General features: G+C 40.2%; 1 protein-coding gene across 1 annotated transcript in view; it reads right to left on the reverse strand.

The window, feature by feature from the left end:
- Window positions 1-6,721: 6,721 nt before the first annotated feature.
- The window catches only part of FAM81A (family with sequence similarity 81 member A), a 34,903-nt gene continuing 28,558 nt past the window's right edge, over window positions 6,722-13,066 (reverse strand). Inside the window, exons 6-8 of the mRNA XM_063088413.1 lie at window positions 9,806-9,941; window positions 7,985-8,180; window positions 6,722-6,846 (exon numbers count right to left, since the gene is read on the reverse strand). Of these exons, the coding sequence (XP_062944483.1) occupies window positions 6,722-6,846; window positions 7,985-8,180; window positions 9,806-9,941 (457 nt within the window). The remainder of the gene's footprint in view (window positions 6,847-7,984; window positions 8,181-9,805; window positions 9,942-13,066) is intronic.

Here is a 13,066-nt window from a genome sequence, read left to right on the forward strand (position 1 = left end):
CTACAGCAGATCTCTAGAGCTTATTCATCTTGCTTAGAGATAAAATCTTATAAAGACCTGGGAAGTTATCTCTAACAGGAACACTGACATAACATTGCAGGAACGTGGATGGAGGAAAGTTCCAGGTCTAAAGCTCATTTCAGGCTGGCAGATGAAGATGCAGAGTTGTGGATAGGGCTGTAAGTTGAAAGGGTGAGGAAACTGTTGCTTGTGACCAGGACTGTCCAATGGAACTTTCTGCAATTATAGAATGTTCCACTTTGCGCAGGACAATACTGTAGCCTTTGACCTCATGTCGCTATTGAACAATTGAAATGTGGCTAGTGAAACTGAGTAACTGAATTTTAAAATTTATTTAATTCTGATTAACTTATATTTAATTTAAATGGCCACATGTTACCTTTTGGCCAGAACTGCCATCCTCCAGTAATTCGCCTAAGTGACAAAGACAAAGGGAAAAAGGACAGACACCCACCATAGGTTCTTAAGGCCTTTTAGAAAATATGGTGTTGCTCCTTTGGCTACATGTATGCAAATCTACAAGAAAAATGATGTTGTGGACATCAAGGGAATGGGTACTGCTCAAAAAGGAATGCCCCACAAATGTCACATGGCAAAGCTGACATCAGTATTGCTAGCCAGCATGCTGCCAGCATTGTTACAAACAAACAAGTTCAGGGCAAGATTCTTGCCAAGAGAATTAATGTACATATTGAGTATATTAAGCACACGAAGAGCCAAGACAGTTTCCTGAAACACATGAAGAGAAATGATCAGAAAAAGAAAAAAGCCAAAGAGAAAGGTGCCTGGGTTCAGCTAAAGTGCCAGCCTTCTCCACCCAGAGAAGCACACTTGTGAGACCCAGTGGGAAGGAGCCTGAGCTGCTGGAACCTATTCCTAAGAATTCATGGCATAATAGGTGTCGAAAAAATAAAAGACTTCTGGAGTGTAAAAACAAAAGGTTACGTGTGATTAATGGCTACTGTATTAAACGATGCAGCTCTGAATCAGTGAGTCTCAAATTTTGCTTTACATTACATTAGAAACACCTGCAGGACTTGTGAAAACAGATTACTGAGCCCATCCTCAGAGTTTCTGATTCAGCAGCTCTGGGTGGTGCCTGAGAGTTTACATTTCTAACAAGTTCCCAGGTGATGCTGATGATGTTGGTCTGGGGACACTTTGAGAACCACTGATCTAGACAGTATTCTGATTCCAAAGAGCTGTGGCATATTGAACAAATCACTTTATGTCTCAGGTGTTGGTTTTCTTATCTTCAAACAGAATGGCAGCCTAGACTTTGGAGACAGATAGATACGGATTCAAGTTCCTGCTTCTCCATTAATTAGCTGTATGACCTTGAACAATTATTCAACTTCTCTGCTCCATCCACAAAATGGAAATAAGAGTACATACCAAAGAGGGTAATTACAAAGATTAAATGTGATAAGGTATAAGTGTATATACCATTTAGTATGTTTTTTAAGGGTCATTTCCTGCTAATAAGTGTATTAAATGAAATTATATATGTGAACAGTAACTTGCACACACCCAGAAATAAGCATTTTTACAACACAATTCTGTCAGGATTCCCCAGTTCCGGCATATCAGTTATCTATTGCTGTGTAGAACAAGTTACCCAAAAACTGAGTGACTTACAACAACAAATATTTATTATCTCACAGTTTCTGTGGGTCAGAAATGTGGTCAGGGCTTAGCTGGGTGGCTCTGGCTCAGCGTCTCTCATGAGGTTGTAGTGAACTTGCTGGGGCTATGGTCTCATCAGAAGGCTCAACTAGGGGCTTGGGGCATCCACTTCTTTTTCTGTTCCTTTTTTACTGTGGTAAGACATATACAAAATTTACCATCATAACCATTTTAAGTGTACAATTCAGTGGCAGTAAGCACATTCTCATTGTTGTGCAACCATCACCACTGTCCATCTCCAGAACTTTTTCACCATCCCCGACTGAAACTCTGTGCACATTAAACACTAACTCCCCACCCTCCTCCTCAGCCCCTAGAAACCACCATGCTACTCTCTGTATGAACTTGACTACTCTGGGTACCTCATATAAATGGAATCATATACTATTTGTCCTTTTGTAACTGGCTTATTTCATTTAGCATAATGTCCTCAAGGTTAATCCATGTGGTAGCATGTGTCAGAATTTTACTCCTTATTAAGACTGAATAATATTCCATTGTTTGTATATACTTCATTTTCTTCATCTATTCATCAGGTGATAGGCTATTTTGACTATTGTGAATAATGATGCTATAAACATGGATGTACATATATATATCTGAGTCCCTGATTTCACTTCTTTTGAGTAGGGGAATGCACTTCTACGCTCATTCACATGATTGTTGGAAAGTGTAAGCTTATTTGGGGGCTCCTGGACCAAGGGCCTCAGTCCCTGACCACACCACACGGCCCACTGAACAGATTGCTTGCAACATGGCAGCTTGCTTCCACCAGGGTGAGTACTGACAGAGAGAACAGGTCTTTTGTAACCTAATTTCAGAAGTGACAAGCCATCACTTCTACCATGGAAGCAAGTCCAGCACATAATCAAGAGGAGGAGATTACTCAAGGGGAGTAGATCATACCAGGTAGTGAATACCAGGAGGTGGGGGTCACTGGCAGATGTTGTAGAGACTGCCTACCACAGCCAGAATCTTGACTCTAATGGTCAGGGGGGCATGCGGTGCAGGTATCTATATAAAAGGATACCTAGAAAGGTCCTTGAACTCTAGATTTATGTGGATGACAACATAAATTTTTGAGATTAATTGAACCAAAAGCTCAGAATGAGAAATATAATCTATCATTCATTTTCATAAATATAATTCTATACAGTTAATGCCACTGTTTAATGGGATTCTGAATTCACCTGCCTGTTTGTCCTCACTGTGGAGCTGATGATTGTGGGCACACAACGCATGTCTTTGGTGTCAGCCCAGCCCAGCCCAACAGGCCCTTCCAGTTTATACCTCAAATGCCAGTGGCCATTGGGGCTGCAGCACCACGCATTCCAGATCTCACTTCCCACTTGAACACTGGGCTCTGCACCCTCAGCTTCCGACTGGAGCTTACCTTTACCCCAGCTCTGATGCCACCCTTATCGACCCTCTCAATGCTGCCCCTGCAGTGGACTCGCCTCACTCCAGCCTCAGGCCTGGGAAAGACCTGCCTGCTCCAGTTAGAAGACTAAGTTGCCTGGGGTCCTACCAAGCCCTTCTCCACATTCAGGGATTGTCCCCATTCTTGTCCTGTCTCTACATTTCTCCTCATGCTCCTACATTTCTTCTGTTCTCCTATGTCTCAGGCTGGGATATCACCTTCTTTGAAGGTTAGAGTCACTTTCCAGATGTGGTCCCAGCAGATAATGGAACACCGTGGACTAAAACATGGACTCCATATGCAGTCTATGTCACGTCACCCACATCTCCCCTCACACCCCATTTTTCACTATTTGATGCCCAATATTGCATAAAGTACTTGAGTATTTTGAAAATTATAAATTAGCTTCCTCTTTTAAATTATCAAAATATCCATTCAGCAGACAAGAAAACTAAGACTCAGAGAGGTTAAGAGAATCACACAAGGGCACACCCCTAGAAGAGGGTAGTGACAGAAAAACTCCATATAGTTACTATTGAGTCTCCAGAATGTCATGAACAGTTTGTGATTTTTTTTTTTTTTTCAGGCTGAAAGCCTAGTGGGATAATCACAATTTAGATGGAGCCATCTTTTCTGTGCTGTTCTATACTTACCCACCACAACCTATCTCCCAATGTACAGAGCCAAAGTCCACTCCTAGGACAGCCCAAGCACACGAGATGAAATGCCTGTGACCCTACAGTCTTGTGGCACCAACTGACCCCACCTCCTGGGCCTCCATTGGTACAACCAGAGGAAGACTTCTGACCACAAGTGAAGCTAAGAAGATTGCCTCTTTAGGTATTTGGAATTGCGGCACTAAAAAGCAAAGGTAGTCAGATAGCAGAAAGTTAAGGTCTTAGAAAGATGGGGCTGGAGCCGGTGGCCTAGCAAATCAGTTATGTTGGAAGCCAGGACGCATCTTCAGACATAGAATAGTAACTGGTTAAGCACCAGGACAAAGGAAATAGGCTGCCTGGCTTGAATCATGCCTCCCACTTATTAGCTGTAGGATTTAGGGCAAGTTGCTGAACCTTTAGGTGACTTAGTTTTTGCATCTGACAAATAGTATTTAACTCAAGTACTTGTTATTAAAATGAAATGAATTCACACACACGGGTGATGGGCACAGGCACACAGCACACACTCAGGAACTGCCAGCTGCCGTCATTCCAGAGGCAATGACGTTCCAGTTCCCAGAGGGCCTGCCAGGACTTCAGCATTTTATTTCAACCATCAGAGTGTTTCCACAGAAAGCAAAGAGGAAGGGTTCCTACCGCATTTTACCTAATTTAGTTTTTGCCTCACACTAAAAGACTTTTAAATTTAAAAATCATACACCATGTTTATTTGGAAATTTTAATCTTTTTATTACAAATTTCTGGTAAAGGAAAGAACACGGAGGCTGATTCTCATTTAAACTTTGGTGAGAAGAGCACTACGCTGTAGCTCGGTGGCCATCCCCTCGGCTGCACACGCCATCACCTGGAGGCTTCTGACATGCACTGATGCCTGTGTCCAGCCTCCCAGAGGTTCTGATTTAATTGGTCTGGGGGCAGATGGGCATCAGTAGCTTTTTAAACTCCCCCAGGTGATTCCAGCACGTAGCCAAGGTGGAGAACCCCTGCGGGAGCTCATTAACATGAGGCTGGCCACATCAGAAACACCTGAGAAATTCAGCTGACAACTGAGTGTCACCCGCTTACATCACCCCCTGGGCCAGATGGTGTCCCCTGTCGCCCTCTTCCCAGGTCAAATGTGCTGATTGTTCCTCCTCGGGGCCCCTAGAGAAGAGAGATGCAGAGGGGGCGTGGCTCTCTGCACTGTGGAGAACTACATGGAACCTGGTTACTCTATCACAAAAAGAAATTCACTTTCTGATTGCAAAAGAGCAGTAACCTTTTTTTTTCTTTAAGTGGAAATACTCATATAGAGATAAAAAGATTAGTGACAAATAAGGAAATATGTATTGGATGACATATTCCTTGTATAACTTCTCATGTCCGAATTTTTAAAAAACTTTTTCGTCAAGCCATTGAGAGTAAAACATTATGTACTTTAGCAGCATATTTTTTTATGGGTAAACAGTAATAGCCAGTTAGATACTACATTTATGATTTATCCTAAAAATAGAAAATGCTTTTATTTTCCTGAGTCCTTGGCAAACAAAAAAAAAGTTTTTTTGTTTTTTTTTGTTTTTTTAATTTTTTTAAGTTTTCCTGTTCTTTTTCCTGGGACACCCTCACAGTTCAGAATGGTGTGTCTCACTATCTATCAGTCTTTACGTACATAGCTGAACAAACAACACTGGTGCCAATATTCAATGACTAATCAAATCTGGCGATTGAAAATAAAACACCCATCATCTACAGAGTTGCTCAAGATGAAAGTTTCTTGACAGTGTTATAAATGCAGTATCAATTTGATTTTTGTCCATACAAAAGTATGAATTCCTATTCTATTAATAATACCGAATGATTAATGTCTTAACAGTGATAAAATTTTTAGAACATTTAAAAAATACATAGGATCCCATTTTTACATCATAATTCTGCTGAATTATCATGCCTTCTATTTTGTCCACAAAACTTTTATAGGGTACAGTGCATTGACATGATAAAACCAAGGCACAAGAATACAGTTACAATAAGTGTATATAAACTCTAGCACTTTGTGCCAATTTCAAAAACATTTAGAGAGATCATAAAGTCTGAAAAATTATCACATTCTATTATGATTAATGAACAATTAATTGTGCAATAAACAGACTGTTAACCACCATTTCGTTATTAAATATATGGCTATCACTATACAGGCTGTGGATAATTCAAAAATAGTTTTAAATATTAAAACCCGGTATATCTAGGTGGTCAACATAGATATTGTGCCTTGCATTATCTAGACAATTGTCTTAAGTTTCCACTTAATTTGCAATCTATATGGCAGTTATCAATTTTTTAACTATCTTCATGACATAAATGGTGGAGATTTTTTCAGTGTTAAATCCCTTCCCCTTACAAAAGGCAGATTTACAGGAAATAACCAATATAAGAAATGCACAAACAACAATAAAATCCAAATGTGGACTCAAAGGCTGAATTCTAATCTAAGGGGACATTCTCTTAATTTGGAATGAGGAGCAACACATTCCTGTGACAACTCATTCATTTCTTAATTTAAAAAAAAATCACCATGACATTTTTCAAAATAGTAAATAAATAGTCTTGGCTAGAGCATCAAGCATTGAAGAAAAATGGCTAGGTCTTTTCATTCATAAAATGAAGAAGATAAAAAGCCTTTCAAAATACAGGGGGTGGATAGGAATTCCAGTGAATTTAGAGAAGTGAAATAAACTGGTAAAAACGGTAGTTAATACTTTTACAGAAGAGTGTTTTCAAGACTCCGGGTAAACATTTAGACCCATGAAAACACATTTCTTGGCACATGCACACCATGGATGGAACAATACTGAATGCAGCGATGGCCTGGCTACAGAGGTATCAACTCCCAGCTCCACTGCCAATGCCTTCTTTTAGGTCCTTGTCCCGACTCCCTTCACATGGGAGCTTCTGGCTTCTGCATCTGTTGGATTTGCTTCTGTAGCTGGTCCTTGTCTAGCTTCATCTTGGCCTCGAGAACTTGCCTGAGGGATCCTATGCTTTCATAGATGGCTGTAAACCCTTTAAGAAGAGGTAAATTTCACAAGAGTTAATATTAAAAAAAACAATGCTGTATCAAATTCTATAGCGTCTAGTAGTAGTTGATTCTGGCAAAAAAGGCAATAGATGCTAGAACTCCTGAGGTAAAATTTGATGGGAAGAAGGAGGGTTACATAGTCTCATAGCTCCCTGGAGACGACTTTTGAATTACAAAGGGGGAAAAGGAACTATTAGAATGAAGAAATTTGGCAGATACCACTTTAACCAAGTGATCACAGTTAAGGTCACTAATACGGAGAGAAATAAACACCAGGTACCTCCTAAGATACCCTGGGCAGGACACAACATCACTTCTGTGGCATTTCTGTCCAAAATGCACAACTTGAATCATACCAAGAGGAAACAGACAAACCCAAACCGAGGGACATTCTACAAAATACTGGCCTATATTCTTTAAAAATGCCAAGATTACTGAGGGACTGATCCAGATTAAAGAGATTCACTAAAGAAACATAATAACAAAATACGAGGTGGGATTCTGGATTAGAACCTGAATGGCCAATGGATGTGTAACAAGGTGCTCAACATCACTCATCATCAGGGAAATGCAATCAAAACTGCAAGGAGATATCACCTCACATCTGTTAGGATGGCTATTATCAAAAAGTCTCGGAGACAGAATGGAGAAAAAGGAGCCCTCGTACACTGTTGGTGGGAATGTGGAAACAGTGTGGAGGTTCCCAAGTAAATCAACCCGTAGATCTGATAAAAATGTGGGAGCATACCAAAAGAAAGTATTTGCCCACAGTGTAAAATAAGCCCACAAAAGCCCCTCCAAGATATTCACTAGTTTCCGAGACATATGGACCTTGGCTACGAACAGAAAAGAATCAGCAGATGGCACTAAAAAAAATGTGCATCAACTGATGTGCGTCAGGTGCAAGCTAAGCAATTTTAGTGTCCTGTGCCAGCCCCTCTTGGTGGCTCTTCATATACTTGGAATCCAAACAGCATTTTAGTTCAATGGAAAGTCAACTAAGGACATTTCACTGTTACTACCCTTAGCCGGGTCCACAGGTATGCATAGGGGATAAGAATGAACAGGTCTTCAGATCCAACAAAGAAGACACGGCGTGCACTGCCGCCGCCTGTGGCCTACCCGCATTAACTTCTGCTTTCATTTCCTTCATGTCCTCACTCATCTGTAGCTCCAGCTTGCTGATTCGCCCGTGCACCTTCTCCTCTTCTTGCTTCATTCTCTGCCCTTCCATAGTCTTCTTTTGACTCTCTTCTATTTTGTCAAGTCTGGCTGACATCTGGCTGAGCTTCTTCTCCATGTCTCTTTCACTGGCTCCCTGAGATCCATGATAAGAATTGCACTTGATTACTCCAAAAAGAAAGCCCGCATTGTATTCACATCAGCCATAATATCATTTAACAGCAATCTGCAGGGAACAGAATCACAAGAGCAGCTTGTTTCCCACCCCAATATCCATTCTCCCTTTCTTCCTTAACAGACCCCCCAATCTTCAGCTGGATACAAAGTCGTCCAGAATAGAGACTAGATTTTCCACTGTCTCCTGAGTCTGGTGTGGCTATGTGATTAAGTTCTAGCCAATGAAATGTAAGCACAAGTGTATGTGGCAGCTTTAAGAAAAAGTTAAAAGACATTTGAAGTATATCCTTCCTCCTTCCTTCTTCCTCTGTTCCTGGAATTCAGACATAATGGCTGGAGCTCTTGCTGCCATCTTGAGTTAGGAGGATGAGGCTCACTCTCTAGGACTGGCAAAAAGTTAAACTAGACGAATCCTGGGTCACTGAAGACTGACACACTATCACATCAGTTCTGCCTTACTACACCCAGACTTCTTTTACGTGTAACAAAAATAAGCTTCTATTTTATTAAAGTCACCATTATCGTGGGGTTTACTGTTAATTATTAAACCGATCCACATGTAAAAATAAACAGTAATTCAAAGACCCAGAAACCTACAAATATATTAGTATAAATCTAAGTAAATCAACCAGTAGATCTGATGAAAATACGGAAGAATACTAAAAACAAATTTTGACATATTAAATATTATCTTCCCATTCCTTTCCACCATGCTTGGTTTTAATGGGAATCTGTGTCTGCAGGTGAGCTTTGGAGGCCAGTACTACAAACACCAAGCTGTAAGTAGGCTGTGGCATGACAAAGTTCTTTTAATGGTGCTCAGTGCACAGCCTATAATTTAACAGCTCCATTATCTGGAGAAAGCAGAGTTGGAGATACAAACTGCACCAGCCAGCCACTTCTGCTCAAAGTCCCACAGGAGGAAGAAGTGCAAGAAAAGAGAAGTGAGAGGAAAATGGTCATGCTAAATAACCAAAACCTACAAAAATTTGCTTGCCAAATACCAGTTTCAGAGCCTACTGATTTTGAATACTATATATGCAAGACTTTCTTTATAAGGTTTTTAGCAGTTCTGCAAACCTTAGCTCTGTGAGAGTCTGGGATAAAAGGAGGAGGAAGATGGAAAAGAAAATAGATTCTGTGTACATGCCACACTGTGATACCTCATACTGTAGGTACTGTGTAACAGAGGGGTCTGGAAGGAGAACTCTACTCAACACTGGTAAAAGGCAAAACCAGATCATGAAACTAAAACAAACAGGGATGAAGGTGGTAACTGCTAGTTTTATTTAGAAATGCAGATGGACAGTTTATCATTAAGGTCTTCACTTAAATTTGTCTTAACTGAAAATACTGAAATTTTCTACTTAGCCTTTGTTAACTAAAACAAGTCAAAGTGCTCTATCTCTATTAAAAAATAGAAAGAATCAATATGCACTACGGAAGTGGATTCTAGGGCAAGAAACAATTGAACAGCTTTAGGAGTTGCCAAATAAATCAGTGACAAGTTACTAGGTATTAGTCAGACATTGTAGGCCCCCACTGGATAACTTTTCTAAATCATTGCTAAACATCAATACCTACACTGTTTTCCTTAACAATCAAAGAAAGCTGATCAATTTTCTGTAAAAGTTCTTTTTCTATCCGTTCTTGTTCCTGCTGCAACCAACTCCGTGCAGATAAAATCTGGTTACTGAGTTCCTCAACTGTACCTTTAAATCTAAAAAATGAAAATTAGCAAGTTAGATGTAGACAATTTTTTTAATTACATCAAACAACCTCAATTTCCAACTATCAAATTTCTGATAAATATGCCAGCATTGAACTCAGCTCAATCAGAATTACAAGCTTACCTTTTCTTAGAATTGAACTTAGCTCTAAGTTGGGCGGGGGAAAAGGCAGGAGGACACAACAGAAAAGCACCTGATGGTGCTTCCTACCTGTGAGGAGCTGGCAGTGTGGGCACTGGGGTGACACAGTGACACAGAGCTGTGCCAGGTGCTAACCTTTGCAGTTCCGAGGGCCCATGGTGCTCCTGGCTCAGAGGACTAGTGTCCCCATCTCTTCTTCCAGCCTCTCCTGCTTCCCTGGGTTCTTCCTCCTTGTCCCTGTTATCTCCCAGGACTGGAGCCTGCATCCCTTTCTAATGTTCCCCAAATTGCTCTTGCCCCATGTGGATATTTCCTAATTTAAATCAAAAGGAAAATTGAAAGAAAATAGAAACCCTTCCAACCTTCCATTCCTTTAGTCCTTTCCCTTTCCAAATTCCTTAAAATAACTATTCATACATGTTTCTTCTCCTTAATTATTTTTTCTTATTTTTCTTATGACATGTAATAAAAGTACAGAAGAATATATATAATGTTATGCAATTTAAATAATATTATTAATATGAACATCTACTGTGTTAGTAGAGCCACTAACTGTCCTGCAATACCTATTCTTCCCCTCTTCCTTATTAAGAAGCCCTCAAATGTCCACTGGGTACAAGACTGCCTCACCAGAGACTACATTTCCTCAGTCCCCCTTGCAGCTAGGTGTGACCACGAGACTAAGTTGGATAGTGGGACACGTGTGGAAGTGATAAGCACACTTCCTGGTCACATCTTTTAAAACAAAGCTTCCACCCTGGACTCTCTCCCTGTCCCAGCTGACCAGGAAGGGGCAAAGACTGGAGCAACGGAGAAACCATATAGAGTAATCAGTGCTGCTGCCTGTGCTGGACCACTGCTCTCTGCACTGCTATGTGAGAGCCACAGCACTGCAGCTAACCTGCACCCTAACTAATACAGCTGTGTACCCCAGCCAGGTTAAGACGCAGAACATTCCCAGGACCTTAGAAGCCCCAGGTGTACTCTTGATCACACCACCCTCCAGGAAGTAACCATGAACTGGAATTTACTCCTCTTTATCATTTTACTCTATTGTTTTCAATCCCAAAACAACATATTTTTCAGCAGTGCATATTTCTAAATTTTATATAAATAGAGCAATAATACAGTGTGAATTTTCTACAACTTCTTTTTTTACTTGATATTATGTCTGTGAGATTCATCCGTGCTGGTGTGTATAACTGTAGCTAATTTATTTTCATTGTGGAGTTAATATTCCGTCTTATGAATATACCACAATTTATCCATTCTTCTGTTGGTGGACATTTGTTTGGGTTTGTTTTTATCCACCTTTGCTATCAGAATAATACTGTTATGAAAATACTGACACATAGCTCCTAGTTCAGATGTACAAGAGTTTCTCTAGGGTGTGAACACATCTGACTTTACCAGAAACCCCCAGGTTGTTTTCCAGAGTGACTGTACTACTTGACATTGCATTTGGTGGTATAAAGAGGTCCCATTATCCACATCCTTGCCAACACTTTTGCATATCTGATGTGAATTTTTGTCCTCTGATTTTTTCTAACATTTGGAAATTATATGCTCATTTTATTCTGTTAGAACAGAAATTTTAATATGCACATTTAATTTATCAAAGTCTAAAGTTATTCAATATCTGTAATTTGATCCTGAAAAACTTCTTAGAACACTTCAATTTCAGAAACCTTCCTCCTAACTTATGTGTGATTATTGACCAACAGTTTAGTTCTATAGTGTTTTTATACTCTATAAATTAGACGTTAATATTATGTTTGTTTAGATTTGCCCAGTGTTCCTCATATTCTTTGCTCATCCTTTCTTCTTATACAGTATTTAAGACCTTCCTTTCCCTTTTTCCTGAAGTCTATCTTTCAAAAATTCATTTAGAAAAGGCTTATTAGTAAACTTTCAGTTCTTAATTCTCTGAAATATCTTTATTTGTCACTGGGTTGACAATTCTCCTCTCTCAGCATTTGGAGGTCTTAAACCATCTTTTTCCAGTCCTTATTAATATTGTAGAGAAATGTGCATTGGTCTAATTTCTCTCTCTGCTTTAAGATCTACATATGTTTGGCATTCTGCAGTTTTACTCTGATGTGCCTAGACTTGATTTATTACTTATTCTACTGGAATGTATTTGGCTTTCAAGCAAACAGAAAGGACATTGTTGGGGGGGAGGGGGGGAGGGAGAAGGGAGGGAGGTTTTGGTGATGGGGAGCAATAATCAGCCACAATGTATATCGACAAAATAAAATTTAAAAAAATAAATAAATGTGAGATTCGTCTTTCATCAATTCTGTATAATCATCTGCCATTATCTCCTTAGATATATTTCTCCTCTATTCCTTCCATTACCTCCTCATAGAATTCTGATTAGGCATAGGTTAGGCTTTCTCACTCTATCCTCTTATATTTGTTTTCTATTCTTGTCACAAAAAATTACCACAAATCTAGCAACTTAGAAGAGCACAAATTTATAATCTCACAGTTCTGTAGATCAGAAATCCAGGTAGCTCGGCTAAGCTCTGCTCAGGGTATCACAAGGCCAAAATCAAGCCATCAGTCCAGCTGCTCCTTACTGGAGGTGGTGGGCGAGAATCTACCCAGGCTCATTCGAGCTGTTGGTCAAAGTCACAGCTGCTTGTAGTGGGTTAGATAGTGGCCCCAAAAAGGATACATCCACGTTGTAAACCCCAGAACCTGTGTAATGTGACCTTATTTGGAAAAAGAGTCTTTGTAGATGAAATTAAGGATCTCGAGATGAGGTCATCCTGGATGATCTGGGTGAGCCCTAAATCCAGTGACTGGTGTCCTTATAGGAGACACACACGGAGGAGAGACACACAGGGAGAAGAGGAAAAGGCCATATGAAGACAGAGGCAGAGACTGAAGTGAGACGGCCATCAGAAACTGGAAGAAGCAAGCAAACACTCATCCCTAGAGCCTCAGAGGGAGTGCAGCCCTGCCAACA

The sequence above is a fragment of the Cynocephalus volans genome, chromosome 3, assembly GCF_027409185.1.
Source record: "Cynocephalus volans isolate mCynVol1 chromosome 3, mCynVol1.pri, whole genome shotgun sequence".
Taxonomy (NCBI): domain Eukaryota; kingdom Metazoa; phylum Chordata; class Mammalia; order Dermoptera; family Cynocephalidae; genus Cynocephalus; species Cynocephalus volans.